This window comes from Leptidea sinapis, chromosome 19 (genome assembly GCF_905404315.1).
Source record: "Leptidea sinapis chromosome 19, ilLepSina1.1, whole genome shotgun sequence".
Lineage (NCBI taxonomy): Eukaryota > Metazoa > Arthropoda > Insecta > Lepidoptera > Pieridae > Leptidea > Leptidea sinapis.
In genome coordinates, this window is record NC_066283.1 from 4,451,867 (window position 1) to 4,472,901 (window position 21,035).

A 21,035-nucleotide genomic window follows, 5' to 3' on the forward strand; every position below is an offset into this window, starting at 1 on the left:
CTCACATGGAGTATTGCTGTCATCTCTGGTCTGGCGCACCCCAGTATCAGCTCGATCCATTTGACCGCGTGCAACGCAGAGCAGCTCGAATTGTCGGGGACCCAGTACTCTGTGAACGGCTGGATCACTTGGCGTTGCGTAGAGACGTCGCTTCATTGTGTGTCTTCTACCGCATTTATCACGGGGAGTGTTCCGAAGAGCTGTTCAACCTGATTCCTGCCGCCGAATTTCACCTTCGCACGACACGCCACAAGTTACGATATCATCCCCACCATCTGGATGTGTGGCGGTCCTCCACAGTGCGGTTTTCAAGGAGCTTTCTTCCTCGTACCACGAAGCTGTGGAATGAGCGTGCGGTGTTTCCGGGACGATACGACATGGGTACCTTCAAGAAAAGCGCGTACACCTTCCTTAAAGGCCGGCAACGCTCTTGTGATTCCTCTGGTGTTGCAGGAGAGTGTGGGCGGCGGTGATCACTTAACACCAGGTGACCCGTACGCTCGTTTGTCCTCCTATTCCATAAAAAAAAAAAAAATCCTACACGTGTTACAAAGCTGTGGAATGAGTTTGATTGTGTGAGTTTCCGGGACGATACGACATGGGTACCTTCAAAAAAAGCGCGCATACCTTCCTTAAAGGCTGGTAACGCTCCTGTGATTCCTCTGGTGTTGCAAGAGAATGTGAGCGGTGGTGATCACTTAACACCAGGTGACCCGTACGCTCGTTTGTCCACCTTTTCCATGAAAAGAAAAGTTTACTCCTTGGTAGTTTATAAGTCACCCATGAGGCGATTTATTTCACGCGGCTTTGTCTCTTCTTCTTTAGATTTTTATGAAGAACTTAGACTTCAGAAGAATTCAGAACTTAGAAGAACGGCACTTGACACTCAGCGCCGATCGCTCAAACGTGAAGTTTCTCTCGTCTCGATAATACTAAAAGGAAAAAGTATGCAGGGAAATAGAAACGGGGCTTATGTAAAAAATTATTTTGGGAGTGTACCTTGGTTTCTCCCTAGCGTATGCTGGTCTTCTAATAAAAAACAAAAAAAACTGTTCTGTTCCTCTCTACGTCTGTAATTTAGCGACGAACAATCTGCGTTTTTGTCGTTCTGGAGATTCAAATGCTGAGTCATAATAATATTGTTGCAGACACAATGAGTACAAGAGGTTTCCAGTTTGCTATAGACAGGGGCGGTACCTTCACAGATGTCTTCGCGCGCTGCCCCAATGGAAAAGTCAGGGTCATGAAACTACTGTCCGTTGACCCTCAGAATTATGATGACGCTCCCAGGGAGGCCATTCGAAGAATACTACAAGAAGTATGTACTAATTTTCTCTAAGGTCAATATAAGGTCAATATCCAGGCAGAGGACCTACCCCACTTGTGTCCACTTAGGATACTACGCCCCTTAAAGGTCATAGGCCTGGAAGATGTGATTTAGATATAACTCCGAATATGCAAGGGTAAAATTCTCTAAATGTTGCCCAACTAGGTAGTTCGGATGAGGTCATCCGAATGAGCAGAGTCATCGCTAGGGCGTGGGTCCAAGCACATGTATATTATTTCCCCAACAATAAGCAGCCAAGTGCGAGTCGGACTCGCTCATGAAGGGTTCCGTAGCAGCATCGGCTTTAATAATAGTGTATTTTTTTTAAATTAAGTTATTGATAATACGATTTATGAAGCATTGAAAAAAATACTTACTAGATCTCGTTCAAACCAACTTTCGGTGGAAGTTTGCATGGGTAATTACATATATATTATATATTTATATATTTTTACATAAATACATCATATATTTTTTTTAGTTTTATAATTCTCTTATTTTCGAAGTAACTGGGGGACACACACACATTTTATCACTTTGGAACTTACTCTCGCGCAAACTATTCAGTATAGAAAAAAATTACCTCGATATCATTTTTGAAGGGTATGGGTTTGATGAAAAAAATTTTTTAGTTTCACTTCCAAGTATCCTAAAAATTTATTGTTTTTTTTTCTATTTGTTTGTGAAAATCTTAATGCAGTTTACAGAATACATCTACGAGTACTTAACAAATTTTGACAGTACCTATAGCTCTTATAGTTTATGTGACATACGGACGGATAGACAGACAGACAGATAAGACGAATCTATAAGGGTTCCGTTTTTTGCCATTTGGCAACGGAACCCTTATAATAAGTACTAATTTGTAACATAAGGCAGTGCTGCTCGAATAGTCTGGTACCTACTATTCTGTGGACGGTTCGTTGTTTGTTATTTACAGCATTTTTCACGGAGAGGGTTCCAGCTGTTTGCCCAGATCCCTGTCGCTCAGTTACACCATCGCACCACACGCTATAAACACAATTATATCATCTTCCCACCAGGTGTGTCCTCTGCAGTGCAGCTGTCAAGAAACTTATGTATAACCGAAAAGTTTCTTGTGCTGTATTTCCAAGACAATCCGAAATTGGATAGAGAAACCTAAAAAAGTTTCAGTTAATACAAGCTACATCATAATATCATTGAAATGGTTGAAACTAAGGAGTTTTAATCTGGTTTTACAGTTTACAGTTCTAGCAGGCCTGTTATCTATCTATCTCATGGATATTCACAAATTCAAATTTGACGTCTACAGGGCGCTTATTTTGCGTGCTGACGGCCTTGGTTCAAGACCATTTTCAAGCCTGTCTTACGGCCGTTCCCAATATACTATCTTTACAGATAGAGATAAATTACTACCTTCTACTGTCAGTAATTAGCTGTCCCAATATACCCTATAAGTCATTCTTATCGCCTTATTCTGGGACGCGTGAATTGAAATTTCCATACAAACTTCTATTGCTGGTAAGCTATTCATCGTCCCATTGACAGACAGCGTGTACGAATATGGTGAGTTAAGTCGATAAGTTTATTGGGACAGAAAAGTCAACGATAGTTACGATTTTTATCTCAAGTAAGAGATAGACTGAATATTGGACGGCCGTTAGTCGATCATGCTGGCCCATTTGCTAGTTGGTCAGCTTCACGCATAATGTAAATTTCTTGATAGCTGTGTGTAGGCCATCTCATGACGAGTTAATTCGTTTAATTATTTATTTTTAGATGTAATACCAACAATAATTGAAGTTATTAATAATTGATTTGCACTATATTAATTCTAGTTTAGGTTTAAATAACTTTATAATTGTCACCTAAATGAGAATAACAACATAACATTTTAAAAATTAAAGTAGGTACTTACAAACAATGATTTTGGTAGGTACAGAATGCAATACAATGTTAGGCAAATAGATAAGACATAAAATAACCCACTTATATTATGGAAACGTTTCATAATTATTGAGTATATGCCTTTGAAGGCTCGCTTTAAAAGAAGTCAATGTTTTGGCATTTCTTATTTCTGAGGGCAGGTTGTTATATATCTGAACTCCCTCAAAGGTTATTGTCTGTTTTCAATAATTACTTCTCACCATTGGCTGCTCAGTATGACTAGCTCTTCGTGTAACAATTATTACAATAACAAGGTTGGTTATTCTAAAAAGAAACATTCAACATTTTAAATAAGAAAAAAGCTAAGTAACTTTAATCTTAATTCTAGAAACTACAATGTCAATAATTATAATGTGATAGGTTTTTTTTATGGAATAGGAGGACAAACGAGCGTACGGGTCACCTGGTGTTAAGTGATCACCGCCGCCCACATTCTCTTGCAACACCAACACAAGAGCGTCGCCGGTCTTTAAGGAAGGTGTACGCGCTTTTTTTGAAGGTACCCATGTCGTATCGTCCCGGAAAAAACCACACAAGGAAGCTCATTCCACAGCTTTGTAGTACGTGGAAGAAAGCTACTTGAAAACCGCACTGTGGAGGACCGCCACACATCCAGATGTTGGAGATGATATCCTAACTTGTAGCGTGTCGTAAGTGTGAAATTGCAAAAATAAAAGTAAGAATTAATAAGTGGTTATGAATCTAATATAAACTATTATCTACAGTGGTCGTGATTTTTTCTAAAACTTTTTTCTATATTACCTAAAATTCGTTGACTAAACGTACCTACATCTGAATTCGAAAATGAAAAACTTATTATGCAATGATGCCGATGATATTCTCAACATTATCAGCACAATCTGGGCAACCCAACACCCATTTTCATGAAAATTATCCGTTTGAAGTAAATTGGTAGCTAAAATATTCTTTTACAGGAGACGGGCAACGCGTTAGATAAAGATGGAAAGGTCAACTCCTCGCTTATAGAGTCGATAAGGATGGGAACTACAGTTGCTACCAATGCGTTACTGGAACGGAAAGGTGCTAAAATGGCGCTGATAATCAACAAAGGATTTAAGGATTTGTTACTTATTGGCAACCAAGCTAGACCGCATATATTTCAATTGGTATGCATTAGCTTATAAATTACTTCAATACTAATTCTTAAAGAAAAACTTGTGAACTGAAAAAATGGCGTGTTTTCACTGAGTAGCGATGGTAGACAATCAACATCACTCGGCTACGTGTATGTCACCACGGTAAGTGCATCGTTGCAATGATATTGTACAATAATACCACAATGTAACAATTCTATTTGTTACCAATGTAACATTTCTATATGTTACCAATGTAACAATTCTAAGTGTTACCAATGTAGCAATTCTATTTGTTACCAATGTAACAATTATATTTGTTACCAATGTAGCGGTTCTAATTGATACTAATGTAATTATATTTGTTACCAATGTAACAATTAAATTTTATATGCTGGGGATGTCTGTATACGTCAACTTCTTATAAAACTTAGTGACTAGATGTCGAGACAGTTTTGTTTAGTAATCAGCGGCAGACCACATTAGTTGATCCGAATAAAAATTAATTTGTAAATAAGTTGTTTTAATATTCATCATCTTATTTTGTTTGCAATAATTCGCCTTTTAGTTTTTTAACAAAAATGATGTGCAACACCATTTTTAATAATTGTATTTAATATTACCTTACCCCATTTAAAGACCGCTCAACCTGCCAGTAGAAGTTTCCCTGCAAATATGTTTTTTTTTAAATTACAGAATATTAAACGCCCCGAAGTCTTATACAAAGACGTAGTAGAAGTGGACTGCAGAGTGATACCAGCGTTAGAAGACCGATGCAAAATCGATAAATCAGATCTGAGCTGGAAGGAAGTATATGGAACTACAGGCCAAAAGATGCTGGTAGTTAAGGATGTCGATGAAGACGCCGTGAGAAAAGACCTGGCTGCTCTTAAAGAGAAAGGAATTGATAGTATAGCGGTTGTGTTCGCTCATAGTTATAATTACCATGAGCATGAATTGACTGTTGGAAGAATTGCTGCTGACTTAGGTATGATATAGAATGATATGATATTATGAATGAGGTATTGTAGTGCTTCGGGCAAGTTCGCCGAAGCTCGGGGCCTACTCCTAAAATCGATTTTCGATATATCGTGGCATTAGTCGTGTCGAATCCTACTCTTAGTTACATCGTATTCAATGTCGAGACGATGATTGAACGAACAAAACATATTTCGATATTATCGGTCCTAACCTTACTCTTAGTTGAAAATGTCAGAGACGAATATTCGAATTTGACAAATAATCAAACGTCACTTTTACGATAATCTCAACGACACCTTCTAGACTGTCGTTGCTATTATCGTTTCAAGTTGCATAGATATATTTGCCATACAATATACATACTTAATAAATATTATTAAAATAATTGTTTATTACACACATATTGTGATTTACTATTCAACAGGATTTTTTTACTACCAACTAATTTAAGTCATTTTGTTGATCTATTATGCGTAGAAAGAAATGCAAATGGCCGCCTGAGAAACAGGAAGTCGAAGAGAAGGGTTGTGTTACTTTTTTTACATACTATCCACAAGTTTTGTATTACTTATTCAATTTTAAATGGTCATATTATATTCATAACATAATTTTTAAATATTTACATTTTGTGTAAATGATACCAAATTGGTGATGCAGAGTCTGGCATGGTCCTTAACGCCTAAACTATGTTTTGACTTTTGACACTTATCAGCGACATAGCACAGATAATATTTAGTTTTTCAAGGTTTGTGCATAATCATTCAATCTAACATCGTTAAAAAAAATCAAAATATTAGTCGATATTGTTACGATAAACGATATGGAATACGAACATTTGTTAGAGTAGGGTAGGTGCGATATATTCGGAGTATTATCGTATCGTTCCGAATAAATCGTTGTCGATTTTGCGAGTATACCTCTTGGAGTCCCGGACTACTACGCCGTTATACGGAATAGAATAGCGGGTTTCTGGGAAACCGTCTGTAATTCTAATAATAACATGGTTGAAGCGGTTGCTCAGGCAGCAGTGCTTATAAAACACATTGTCAGGGGATCCTGACAATGTGTTTTACAAACACTGGCTAATGTTACACCAGGTCCCTAAAGTAAAATGACTATTTTTTTTTAATTATCGTTATTTTATATTAATTACCTAATTATTGTTATACATATTTAATTTTTTTAATAATTTTAAAATATTTTATGATATGTACACATATTTTATATTTTATATGCCTGACCTGCAATAAAATGATTTTATTTTTATTAATTTTATGATAGACTCATATTGTGTGCAAAATAATTTGTAAAATTATGAAATAGTAAATATTGATATCAAAGAATGGCAGTAAAAGCTTAACTTTTCCTTTGTGGCTCTGTAAATGGTAAAATGACTTGATTTCATGTTGATTTAGGTACTCTTAGACGAACATTGCAAAATTTATTCGGAATTTAAAAGAAAAAAAATATATGACAGATTGACCCTTAAAAAGACGTGTGTGAAAAATAAATGTTCTAGATGCCTCCAGAAATTTATAAAATGAATCTATATGGAAAGTTTGGACTTAAATGTCTACTGATATTTATAGATCCGATGCGATCATTGCAGCCCACAATCTCCTGCAACACCAGAGGAATTACAGGACCGTTGCCGGACTTTTAGAAAGATTTACGCGCTTTTAGAAAGTACCGTTGTCGTATCGGCCTGGAAACACCACCCATTGAAAGCAGAGTGACGTTAATTCACGTTGAGTAACCTAACCGTTCGAGTACCGCCTCGTTATAAAATTCTGTTTGCTTTGTTCAACTCTCAGACTGTGGCTTCAACGTGTGACGCTGTGGAACGGTTGGCTCAGTTGGTCAGAACACTGGCACGGAACGCCGGAGGTTGTGGGTTCGAATCCCGCATCGTTCATAAAATTTTGTTTTTCAAATTTTATTTGTGTATTAATCGTAGAAGTGGGGCTTATCACTTTAAAATCAAAACATATTGAATATAAAAGATAATAAGGAGCTAATAATAATAATAAACGGCTCTATCATTCCTGGTAACCTAGCTAAGTGTTAAGTATAAGTGTAAGTGTGATGTGTCGGCTTTTGTGACGTATTAACCCCGTAACAACGGTGAAGAGACCAAATTTGTTTGTTCATTATTTTTAAGCCTTTTTCAAATGTTGAAGCTCCAACTTTTATAGGCTCTACTTTATATGTGATTGACTGTTCAATGCCAATTCTTAAATCGTTCCATAATTTTTTTTTTCAGGATTTGGACACGTGTCCCTGTCGCATGCGGTCACGTCTATGGTGCGTTTGACTCCCCGCGGATACACGGCCTGTGCCGACGCGTACTTGACGCCTCATATACGGGACTATGTCAAGGTCAGATATTGTCGGTATGGTCAGAAGAATTTTCCTAGCCGAGCATATTCCTTACACTTCTCTGGTTAACCTAAGATTTCTTGACTCTGAACCTAGCCTTTTTTATATGAAAATAAGGGACGAGACGAGCAGGACGTGCAGCTGACCGAAAAATTCTGAGCGGCACTACAAGTGCGCTCGTCACCTTGAGACATAAGATGTTAAGTCTCATTTGCCCAGTAATTACACTAGCTATGGCGCCCTTCAGACCGAAACACAGTAATGCTTACACATTACTGCTTCACGGCAGAAATTGGCGCCGTTATGGTACCCATAATCTAGCCGGCATCCTGTGCAAAGGAGCCTCCCACTGGTAATATTAATATTACTGTTCACCTTATTGGCAGAATTGTCAACTAAATAGTTCATCAGGATACATTTATTAGAAACACCTACAGTTTTTATTTTAATGGCAGGGTTTTGCGGAAGGGTTCAGCGAGGGATTGAAGAATTCCAACGTGCTCTTCATGCAGTCTGATGGTGGACTCACACCAATGACATTGTGAGTATTAGTTCCATATATCTTATATGTATATAATATAATTCTCGTGTCCCGGTGTTTGTTGCTAAACCAATTTATTTGAAAATTTGTGTGTATATCGGGTAGGTCTGAGAATCGGCCAACATCTATTTTTCCAACCCCTAAATGATAAGGGTCACCCATGACCCATCCCTAAATATATTTTTTTCTTTTTTCAGCATTAAAAATACATTCAACTACAAATTTTCCCCCGTCTATGATCAACACCTATTTTTGTATCGCGATTTTAATATTATTCTATTCGATCCACAGATACGCAGTAGAGTTGCAAGATGGCAATCGAATATAATGATTATTGTACTACGATAAATTTGGTAGGCCTGATAATCGGTCGCCATCTATTTTTTATACCCCAAAAAAAAATTAATTATTTATTTTTTTATTACTTACTTACTTGTTGGCAATACAACGTTTGCTGGGTCAGCTAATAATATATATAATTATGAACTAAATAATAAAATCGTAAGCGTGTCGTGTCAGTACACGAGATATAAAAAAACATTTAAAATTGCAGATGTCTTAAACCTAAAACATGTTACACAACATTATATTTGCCTCCATAACGCATCCAGCGCTATAGCCCATTAAGTTTAAACGCTTAGCTATCCGAACTTATGACGGGTTGTGCATTAATTAATTTAAAAATAGTGAATTTTTTATATATTATTTTTTGACCCCTATAGCTTAGTGGTTAGTGGCTCTGCCTACTGAGCTAGAGGTCCCGTGTTCGAATCCCGGTAGGTGCAATTATTAATATGATGAATATAAATGTTTGTTTCCGAGTCATGGATGTTTATTTGTATTTATGTATGTTTAAGTAAGCATATTGTATTGTGTCAATATTATTATTATATAAGGGGGGCAAACGAGCTGAGGCTCACGGGATGGGGAGAGGTGAGGCAAAGAGTATGCTCTTTTCTAGGCGGTAATTTGCACAAAGTGGCTGTCGCCAAGAAATTTCTTGCAAAACGTGCATAATTTCCGTTTGTGGAGTATGGCCGCTGTAGAAGTGTGCGGTGGAAGCTGCAGAGAGAACCCACATATCTACACAACCCCAAAGAATCAAGCAAATTAAAAAAAATGCAAGTATATTATGTTAAGATGACTGTCATAGTCATCGTCCATCTGTCATAATCCAGGCAGGCCTGTGTCACTCCCTGTGAGGTATCGAAATCGTAAGTACGCGCGGCGGTCCCTACACAATAGGCCAGCCAGTAAGGACTCAAGAGCGAGCAGTGACGCACGTGCGAGTATAGTTATTCTACTTCACCGTCCGACTTTTTTAAATAGTTATTATTATAATGAAATTACCATTCATGATAGCTAGGTAGCTATTTATTTACTGTACTAAGTAGATATGACTATGTCGTGGTCTTCCACCGCATGCATTACTATCTGTAACTGATGTAGGTTTGACAACGAAAGAATATTGTTTTAAGGCGAAGAGTAAGCAGAAAACACGCAAACATGGTGTTTTCAGACAAGTTTTGTGGTGAAGGTATAGCATTTCGAGCTATGAACACTACTTAATCCTTACACATATCCTTAAGTCTTATTTGTAGGTTGCTAATGCTTGCTGTTGGTTATAGTTAACACTGCCGAGCCTTTTTGAACTACCACTTTTCTTTGAAGGTTAACAAGTTTTATGGCATGGCGTGACGCATTTTTTTGGTACTTCTCTCAGAAAAGTTATTCTTATTGCTTGTACTTTTTTGTGTAGATTCATTTATTGAGATTAGTAGTGAATAATGAGGATTGTAAGCATATAAACTGTTTTCCACGCAAGAATTTTGAAAATATTGGCTTTGTTACATAGACGGCAGGCCGGCAGCCGTGAACTCATATCACTCAAGTTCGCTGGCATTTAGTGTCGCCTTAAAATAACGATTACATAGCTATCTATTTATATCATAGAAAAAAACTAAGCAATTTTTAAAAGATGACCTTTTACTAGGTAGGTAGAAGTTTGGGTGAAGATAACAACCCTATTGTCGTCAGAATAGGTAAGAGTCACGCATTAGAAAGAGAGGCAATTTCTAGGTAAATAAAAATGTAGGTTAATAGCGCTATGCGATCTGAATTACACCTTATTATATTGCCGCAAGAGTCCCTATTTCGTTAATTGATTTTGCAGAGTGAGACTTCTGTACTTGTACTATTAAATATTCATTGCTCCAGGTTCAACGGATCGCGCGCTATACTCTCAGGACCTGCTGGCGGTGTGGTCGGGTACGCGATGACTTCGTACCAGAAAGAAACTAATTTACCCGTTATTGGTAAGTGCCAACTGTCAACGTAGGTAGGTATTTAGTACCTACATTACAGATTTTCTTCAAAATGTCTGAATTTTTAATAAATACTAGTTAAAAATAACTAAATAAAACACGCTTTTTATTAAATTTTCTTATTAAACCATGTTTTTTTAGTTTTTTTTTTATAAATTGCACTTAATTTGCATTGTTGAATTAAAAATTCTCTTTAGTATACGTAATTTCCTAATATTAGATAAATTGGTTAAAGATAATGGTTGAAATTAAAAATTAACATCAATTCCTGCCATATAATTTTGGAAAAATAGAATAATTTTATCAAATTAATGAATTGTCACCAGTCCTTGATAAATCTACGAAGTTTGAACATAATCTGCCTAATCAAAATCGCGCCTAAATGAGTCGGTGACAAACATACATACCGGTGAAGCTAATAAAAAGCGTGTAAAAAAACTTGATTGCATCTCTTTTTAGTTGCTTCAGTAAGACGATACGTTCGAGTGTTTATGTTAAAGGGATGTTATTTATAATGACAGTTTTTTAAAGAGAAGGCAATGCCTTACCTAGACCACAGCCACAGAGTTATCTTTCAGGACGAATACAACCATTGTAGTGTGCTAAAAAGTACAATGGAACATAATTATAGTCTTATAGTGCACTACAGAGACCCAATAACGAAAATATGGCCATTATATATTAAAAAAATACAAAACATATTCGCTTTAACATTACTTTTACCTGTATCTGATTGGAAACATAACTAATATATTTATAATTAAATAATTTTTATTTTGACGCGTATAGCACCACAATTTCGCGTACAACTCCGAAAGAGCGAATATCACAGCACGAATCTTTCATAAATCAAGTTTTTTGTTTACATAAACCTAATTGACTATTGTAAACTCAAGTGGATATAGCGTCGCAAGTGGCCGCGTCGGGTTTGGCGCCAAAACATATCATCAGCTACTGCGGGCGCGCGGGACGTGTTGGCATGTTAACCTTACCTTACCTTACCTTTAAAGTGGCAATGAGTTTTTTGCCGCTTCTTCACATTAAGCTAAACCCTTTCCGAAGTGGCGGTAAATGTAAAAGGAAAATTAAATTGACATTCATAAGTGTCACTTCCTTGAACTACATGAATAAAGTGATTTTGTTTTCATTTCCCTTGATTAACTGATTCACGGCAGCAAATACGCTTCTGTGGTACCTACCTAAGCTGCCATCCTGTGCAAAGGAGCTGCTAAAAAGTTCCTGCCATCAAACAATGACACGAGGTTTGATTATACAAATGATTTAAGTTTTCTTTAGTGTTAATTCCGCCAATATTTGTTTTTAAACCAATTCGACACGTGTTTCGCCTCTACACGTGGCATCCACGCATTTGGCGAGACAACACGTCCTGAGGATGCCTCGTGTAGAGGCGAAACACGTGCCGAATTGTTTTCAAAACAAATATTGGCGGAATTAACACTAAAGAAAACTTAAATCATTTGTATAATTATGGATTTCCGCAAAGTAACGCCTAATTCAATAAAACGACGTTTGATGTTTGATTTAAAATGCTATGCAGGTTTCGACATGGGCGGAACCTCGACAGACGTGTCTCGATACGCCGGAACCCTGGAGCATGTCCACGAAGCGACAACAGCGGGAGTCACCATACAGGCACCTCAGCTGGGTAATAACTCTTCTGTCTCTTATAAATACATTACCTACATAAATAAATACTTATTCTTGCCATAAATACTGTTAGAATTAAAAATAATCAAAATATTACATTTGAATTTGGAATCTGTCGTTTTTATATGATTGTTCATTGAGTTTTCTCATTTTGGCGTAAAATATTGTACAATGTATTAGCATTGTACAATATTTTGTGATAGTAAGATGCAGCGGAGTGATAAAGAGAACCGAATCACTATGATTGCATAATACAGAGTAGGTATAGAGCCAAATGCAATTTTTAAAACTATTCATACGCTTGGTATTAGTAAAATGTTTGTGTACCGGGCAATTACTCGTAGTAGGTACAATGAGACCTCCTCTGTTTCCTACAGGAAAAGATCTGGCCGCCCACGTAGTGTTGGTACGAAAGAGGTCGTCAAAGCAATAAGGGAAAGACTTCGAAGAAATCCTGTCCGAAAGCAAATGATTTTATATCGGGAGATGATATTTTAAAATTTAAAATTTTATTTTATTCGGTATTTTAAAAGAAGACTTAGGACTTGCAGCCTATAAGAGACGTACTGGTCATTTCTTAACTGATAATTTAAAAAAGAATATGGTGGTAAAATTGAAACAACTACTGAAGCGGTATGCACAGGGAGGTCACAGAATTTTTGTTTACGGATGAGAATTTTCTTACAATTGAGTAACATTTAAACAAACAAAATGACCGTATTTATGCTCAAAGCTCTAAGGAAGTTTCCGAATTAGTCGACAGAGTGCAACTTGGGCACTATCCGAATTCAGTGCGGGTTTGGGCTATAAAGGAGTGACTGAGCCATACTTTTGTGTAAAAGGTATTAAAACATCGGCACAAGTGTATCAAGATACCATTCTTGAGAAGGTAGTGAAGCCCCTTAACAACCAAGAATGGTCCCTTCAGCATGACGGCGCCGGGTCATAAAGCTCGGTCTACGCAGTCGTAGTTGGAAATGAATGTTTAGGACTTCATCAGAGCTGAAGACTGGCCGTCGTCTTATTATCTTAATCTGCTGGTTTATGATTTATGGCCAGTTTTAGAGAGTACGGCTTGCTCTAAACATTATAATAATTTGGGGTCCCTATCCCAATCTGTACGATTGACAGTGAAGAAATTTCCTCAACGTTTAAAGGACTGTATTGCAGCCAATGGAGACCACTTTGAATAAGCTTTTTAATTTTTTTATACTTTAAACTGTTTTATATTTATGTATTAAACGAACACACTGTAAAAGTAATAAATGTTATTTGCAATAAAAAACATATATTTTTTTCTTTTTTTCAGTATTTATGCCAAGGTATATCGACCCCTAAGTGCATTCCTTTTCATATATTTTACTAGTAAGGGTAAGAAGGCTCTACTGTTTCAATCCATGTTTTAATGTATGCCCTCAGAGAATAAACACTACTAATGTTGTCAAATGTCACTGTCATTTTGTTTTGATAGATATCAACACAGTAGCGGCGGGTGGGGGTTCGATGCTCTTCTTCCGTTCGGGACTGTTCGTGGCAGGCCCGGAGTCAGCGGGGGCTGAACCAGGCCCGGCGTGCTACAGGAAAGGGGGCCCGCTCACCGTGACCGACGCGAACTTGTTGCTGGGTAACTAACCATCTTTATATTAAACTTCACCATGTAGATCACGTACCTATAGGGAACAAGACTAATTTTATTTTTCTTTTTTTTTTATGATAATAAGGGACGAGACGAGCAGGACGTTCAGCTGTTGGTAATTGATACGCCCTGCCCATTACAATGCAGTGCCGCTCAGGATTCTCGAAAAACTCAAAAATTTTGAGCGGCACTACAATTGCGCTCGTCACCTTGAGACGTAAGATGTTAAGTCTCATTTGCCCAGTAATTTCACTAGGTACGACGCCCTTCAGACCGAAACGCAGTAATGCTTACACATTACTGCTTCACGGCAGAAATAGGCGCCGTTGTGGTACTCATAATCTAGCCGGCATCCTATGCAAAGGAGCCTCCCACTGGTAAATTTCTTGTGGGAACCATAATGTTAACAAGAGGAACAAACATAATTTTGTTATGCTTACTACTCGGCTAAGTCGAGTTAGTCTTTTGTGGGGCGATGTATATGCTTTTACAACAAGATCCCAGAAAATGTTCAAAACAAAAGTATTACGTTATTCGAAATAATTGTTAAAAAACGTTTGTGTGGTAAAGGTTACTATAACATAAATTTGTTTCTTAATGATTCCACAGATTGGGAATGGAGTGACCGCCCAGGCTATTAAATAATAAGTTTGATTGTACAATATTACTTTGTAAACATATTTTTGATGACAAAAAAAGCCCACTGAGTTTGTTGCGCCCATTCTTCTCAGATCTGAGGCATTCTCTTTGGAATGGGTGGTAGTTTTTTGACTTTCAATAAGTGATGTCACATCCTATTTTGAATAAAAATATTTAAATTTGAATTTAATATTATTAACGTAACGGAATTGATAAGTTTTTCTCACGAGCTCTACTTTTTCCGAACATATAGTAGATTCAGTGACTTAAAAAAATATTTATAGTGTCGTTTCATAAGCGATGTTCGCCTTCCTCGTCCATAAAAGAGCGTTATGGGATCGTACGTGTAATTCGCACGTCGGGGACTTCGGTATATCTGGTATCTTCCACTAGTTTTTTGAGTAGTTGAAATAACAGTGTTGTTATAGGGCCGGCCTCCCTCTTGTTCAGTAATTTTAACTGTAGTATTATTACTGTTCCAGGTCGCCTGATTCCGGAATACTTTCCGAAGATCTTCGGTCCGAATGAAAATGAACCGTTGGACAAGGATGCGACTGTGAGCGCGTTCAAGAAACTGACCAATGAGATAAACGAGTTCCACAAACAAGATGGCGGTAAAGAGGTGGGCGGGGCTTATGAATTTCGATACACAAACTGATTACCAATTTTTGAAAATGAAAATGAATTCATTACTTACCACACTGTCGACGCCAGATTTCCTCTCGTCGACTGGATTAAATTAAATTTTATTATTATATTGAGCCATACACCAAAATCCATCAAATAACTCAAACATTACTTTGTTTATCTACTCTGTCAATCATACTTCATCTGTCATCTAACTGTCAAATAGAACTTTTTTTAATTCATTCATTCTATTGTACTTCAACTACTTGCACACGATACCTGAACTATGCAAGAAACTATAATTGAATCTAATCCTGTTACCAGTGGGAGGCTCCTTTGCACAGGAAGCAGGCTAGATTATGGGTACCACAACGTCGCCTATTTCTGCCGTGAAGCAGTAATGTGTAAGCATTACTGTGTTTCGGTCTGAAGGGCGCCGTAGCTAGTGAAATTACTGGGCAAATGAGGCTTAACATCTTATGTCTCAAGGTGGCGAGCGCAATTGTAGTGCAGTTTTTTTGGGAATCCTGACCGGCACTGCATTGTAATGGGCATGGCGTATCAATTACCATCAGCTGAACGTCCTGCTCGTCTCGTCCCTTATTATCATAAAAATAAAAATAAAAAAAATGTTAAGACAGACGAAATATACATCTTTAGATATCAATCTTTCTTTTGTTCATCGCGAACATACATTCAATCATAATAAGTTAATGAAGACAACTATTAGCTTAATCTTAAATACAAAAGCAAATAAGAAGAAGAAACTTCCTTCTTTGGAAACTGGGGTCTACTCAGTTACATTTGTGTCCATACTTAAATAAGAATAACTTAATTTAGTTTGTATGTATAAAATGATTTTCACCTCTATAATATGTCTTTCTCAGGCTTTGATATTTTCTTCCTCGCCAAAAATGAATTTATTCTAAATGTCAAATATATGATACCAGGCAAAACACCTAAGTTATCCTTTCAAAAATACTCACACATACACATACACAATCACCCAAAACACGCATACACACGTGTCCCCACGCGCTCAATCCCAAACACACACACACACACAGAAGTAAACACAATATGCGTACATTTTTGTCTCTTTAGCGAAGATTAAATTGTTTTTTTTTAAATCAAGTAGTTTTTTTCATCGATGACAGCTTTGACAGGTATTTGATACATTCAATTGATTATGACATGTAACATCAGTTTACGTCAACACGGTCAGAAGGTATTGGTGAAATCGCTTTGTGTTTAATCGAGATCTAGACCGGCATTTGAACTCGTTTACGTAAAACTGAGTTTATTCAACTCGGAAGTGTCATTGGTGGAATCAGGGCTAAGTCCCAAAACTGGAGCTTTCTTTCCAGTACGACAAAATATTGGTATCTTTATACAATCACGTAATATGCTCTCCTAAACAATGCTCTTACTTACCGCCTATAAATATTTTTAAAGTTATGCCCAAAGAATTAGGCGCGTTATGAAAAAATGATGAAAGAGAAATTTTAAGATGCGCGCGCATCACTGTAACACAAAAGTAACAGGTTGAAGATGGTTCCTAAAATTTTCTGCCGTTTGCGACATTCGTTTTTTTTTTTTGGTTTCTTCGTCCATTGTTAGGATAGGCGAAGGGTTCAAGCCCGTACAGCCGTATTCGTTATTTAATAATTAATTGTCAAAGCCATCGTTGCAAGATTTTTACAATATTGTTCTTGTATCTACAAACGTAGAATAGCACGAGAAACAAATAATTTTAAGGATTTTTGCTTTTTTTAGGCCAAAGAAGTAAAATTTCCTACAGATACATACATTCAAATATAAGTACACACTTTTTTAATCTATTGGCTTAACGTAACATTTTCCTATAACAATGCATTGGCTAAGCATAATATGTAACTAATCACTATCGTTACAGATGAGCATGGAAGAAGTTGCAATGGGATTCATAGACGTTGCTAACGAGACTATGTGTCGAGCGATAAGGTGCCAACATTTTTACTTATTTATTTATATATTCGGGAACAAAACAGTCTTAAAATTGTAAGGTTACAAAGAGACATAGAGTAGAAGACAAAACAGTACGTCAAAATTAGTTCTCTGGACGCTCGTAAGTGGCGCTTCAAATAGGCACAAAAAATTTGCTGTCAAACATATGAAATAGCCTGTCCAGATACAGTTACATTACCTTCTTAATGATATTTATAAACCTGTTTAACTGCTTGTACCTCTTTTAAATTTTATATTATAATATTGACACGAGAGTGGGTCAGGGATTGGAAATAATACTCCGCTTATAGGAACGAGTCTTTATTTGCGTTCACTTTTTCTGAACTTGCACTTCGCCGGTCTGCCGCTGTTCCTCTTGTGGGCGGCGGTACCTTCAACGCGTCACACTGCACCGAACACTACTTCTCTTCTGTCTTCTTCTTCTTAGAACACTTCCACTTTTCACTACTTCTTCTTTTCTTCTTCTTCTTCTTTACACTTTCGAGTCAGAACTAGAACTGCTGTAGGCCACGCTTAGTACGGCTTATATACCCCCGGATCCGTTCTATTTTCAAAATGATTCTCCCATTCCATCTTTAAATTTAAACTGTACTAGAAAATTCTTTTAACTATTTTTATCCTGCTTACACATTTTCCATCCCTTTTTTTCTGTTCGATTTGATCCTGAACTAACTAGAAATTTCCTTTAACTTTACAAAACCCAAAAAAATCCATACACTGGTAGGTGTATCGAACCCGGGTCTACAGCGTCTAAAGTAAACACTTTTCCGCTGAGCTACGAGTAATGCTGACGGAACTGTTGAAATTAACAATGTCTTGAAGTTTGACAACTCTCGTCATATACTTCGAAGGGTTGCTACGCAACAATATTAACATTTATAGTAACCATAATATATATTAACAGTTATTTATTATTAATAACCTTATTTTTTATGATTTTTCCGTCGTTAAGATCTAAATGATCTTCTTTTAACGTTCAATTTTTTTTTATTTATATATATTTTTATTGAGAGTTAAATTCAAAAATTAGATCTATACTGCCTTTATTTATTTATATTCATAGACTTATATTCATAATTATAATTTAAAAATTACTAGTCGCTGCTACTCCCAGACTCAATAATGTTGGGGCTACTGAAAACCAGTGCTACATTGGCACCACGCCATTGCAGCTTTTTACTGAGTTAGCTCCATTTGGTGACATTCACTGCCGCACAGTACCTTTTTCGTTTTAAGCTATAAATTGTATTAATTTAATTTGTTTTATTTGTTAGTTCTAAGAAATTATTACTTATTTTGGTTTGTATCATTTTAATAATTGTAAATGTGCAAAGTTTTCTTTTGTTTACTGACAGAGCGTTAACAACTTCACGCGGGTACGACGTGCGTTCGCACGCGTTGTCTTGTTTCGGAGGTGCAGGTGGTCAGCTAGCCTGCTCTGTCGCCAAGAGGCTTGGTATCTCTGTACTGGTCCTTCATAAATATGCGGGTACGTACTTGTGTGTTTTCAAATATTTACAAGCCAAAATTAAATATAAATTTTGCCAAAAAATAAAGAAAACTGTAGACTTATCTAATATATAAAATTCTCGTGTCATGGTGTTAAAATTTGAACCCCTCCGAAACAGCTTGACCGATTCTCATGAAATTTTGAGTGCATATTGGGTAGGTCTGAGAATCGGACAACATCTATTTTTCATGCCCCTAAATGTTAAGGGTGGTCCGCACGAAATTTTTTTTTTAATTTTTTTGACATTTTTTTTTTAAATTTGTTTGATTATGTGTCAGCATTAAAAATACATACAACTTCAAATTTTCACCCAGCTACGATCAACAGTAACTTTTGTATCGCGATTTTTATATCGGCAATGCAACGTTTGCTGGGTCAGCTATTAATATATATACTAGAGAAGGAAATTAAATTTGAAAACAAAATTTATGAAATAAGTAAATCATAATATTTTATAAGTAAATCATTCACTATAAAGTAGGTCTTGTAGATGAAGCCGCAACCTGAGAGTTGGCTCAGTGGAAGAGTGCTCGCACGGAACGCGAGAGGTCACGGGTTCCAGTCCCGCATCGTTCATAAATTTTATTTTCAAATTCTAGGAAAACAATTTTTTTTTTTTTATGGAATTCTTTCCGTTCGTGCACGCTGCTCTCAGACACGGCTTGAGCTCCCTATAGTATTTAAAATTAGTAAAATATGACAAATAATTCAGTATAAGAAAAACTTGTTAAGGCGAAAGTAAGCAGAAAACACGCAAACATGGTGTTTTTAGACAAGTTTTGTGGTGAAAGTATAGCATTTCGAGCTATGAACACTACTTAATCCTGTTACATATATCCTTAAGTCTTATTTTTAGGTTGCTAATGCTTGCTGTTGGTCATAGTTAACACTGCCGAGCCTTTTTGAACTACCACTTTTCTTTGAAGTTAAACAAGTTTTTTGGCATGGCATGTGACGCATTTTTTTGGTACTTCTCTCAGAAAAATTATTCTTATAGCTTGTACTTTTTTGTGTAGGTTCATTTATTCAGATTAGTAGTTAATAACGAGAATTGTAAGCATATAAACTGTTTTCCACGCAAGAATTTTTAAAATATTGGCTTTGTTACATAGATGGCGGGCCGGAAGCCGTGAACTCATATCGCTAAAGGTCGCTGGCATTTAGTGTCGCCTTAAGCCGTAATATAATTTTTAACTTAGCTTTTTTTAGCTTAGCCCAAAGTGATTAATATTTGACTCAAACGTACGTGTTATTATTTTTTTTTTCAGGTATATTATCAGCATACGGCATGGCCCTAGCTGATGTCGTACAGGAAGCGCAACAGCCCAGCGCGCTTGTGTATTCCAAACAAAACTACCCGCAACTTGACGCGCAACTAAAAGCCTTGGGTGACACGTGCAGAAAGAAGCTTAGAGCGCAGGTTAGGGTTGTCAATTTTTTTTTCCACAATAAGAAAATAGTGCTGAATTTGGATATTTTTATATTAATTTTATTCTAATTGGACGTAGTTCCTGAAAAACGTTCCAAGCCACAAACATCACATTTTAAGAAATTCGTGTTTAAAGTTTAATAAATATTAGTCTATTTATTCCATACATTTGGCTACTAAGTTATGATGTCATTTAAAGAGTGACAGTATGTCTGCTATTTTTTGTCAGTCCGTTAATATTAATCACGTGACCAGTTTTGTGTTCTTAACTCAATTTCGAGATGATTGTGGTTTGGATCGTTTTTCTGAAATTACGTCCAATTATTCTCCGGCATCTCAAGATGGACCGACGATCTGAGCAAAACAACAAAAAAAATGGCTCTGTCGTAAATCCCATTACTCCACTGCTGAATATCTAAATGATCGGACAGCCTGGGACTAGATTTTACAATATTGTATATTTTTTATTGAAAAGAGCGCAAAAAATGAATGCTGGGAGAGTTTTTTGCGCCGCTTCTTCTCTCTCAGAGCGCCATTTGTTTCCGAAGCGGTAGTAGTATCTAGTAGTTATTAGAAATGACATCAAAAAGAATTCTAAAGGAATCAATTTTGAGAAAATAAATGCCTTGAATGCCTTTTAAGATCGCCGGAATAGGTTGGATGATGGGCAGCACGAGACCGATCATTTGTCCAGCAGTGTCCTTCCAGCTGAAATCATGTATGATGATGATTCTGTCATTGCCTTGTAACATTTCTTCCGTTTCCAGGGCTTCACTGATTCACAAATTGTACTGGAGCCTTACCTCCACCTGCGCTACTCGGGCACGGACTGCGCCCTCATGGTGTCACCAGCACCTGGGGACTCCGCGCTCCACACTAACCACGGGGATTTCTATACTTCGTTCGTAGAAAGGTTTGGCATTCTAAAATATATCCAAGTTTTT

At 36.8% G+C, this 21,035-nt stretch overlaps 1 protein-coding gene across 11 annotated transcripts in view; it reads left to right on the forward strand.

Annotated features, from left to right (window-relative positions):
• Positions 1-21,035, forward strand: part of LOC126969874 (5-oxoprolinase) — a 60,576-nt gene that overhangs the window by 10,235 nt on the left and 29,306 nt on the right. For all 11 annotated transcript variants that reach the window (XR_007730484.1, XR_007730483.1, XR_007730485.1 and 8 more), the window contains exons 2-14: positions 1,149-1,318; positions 4,192-4,383; positions 5,047-5,338; positions 7,595-7,710; positions 8,166-8,251; positions 10,469-10,566; positions 12,134-12,241; positions 13,715-13,867; positions 15,001-15,140; positions 17,061-17,128; positions 18,508-18,641; positions 19,931-20,082; positions 20,859-21,004. Coding sequence is in view for 1 of the 11 variants with exons in the window: in XM_050815459.1 (XP_050671416.1) it covers positions 1,154-1,318; positions 4,192-4,383; positions 5,047-5,338; positions 7,595-7,710; positions 8,166-8,251; positions 10,469-10,566; positions 12,134-12,241; positions 13,715-13,867; positions 15,001-15,140; positions 17,061-17,128; positions 18,508-18,641; positions 19,931-20,082; positions 20,859-21,004 (1,850 nt within the window). In the remaining 10 variants the exon portion in view is untranslated. The remainder of the gene's footprint in view (positions 1-1,148; positions 1,319-4,191; positions 4,384-5,046; positions 5,339-7,594; positions 7,711-8,165; positions 8,252-10,468; positions 10,567-12,133; positions 12,242-13,714; positions 13,868-15,000; positions 15,141-17,060; positions 17,129-18,507; positions 18,642-19,930; positions 20,083-20,858; positions 21,005-21,035) is intronic.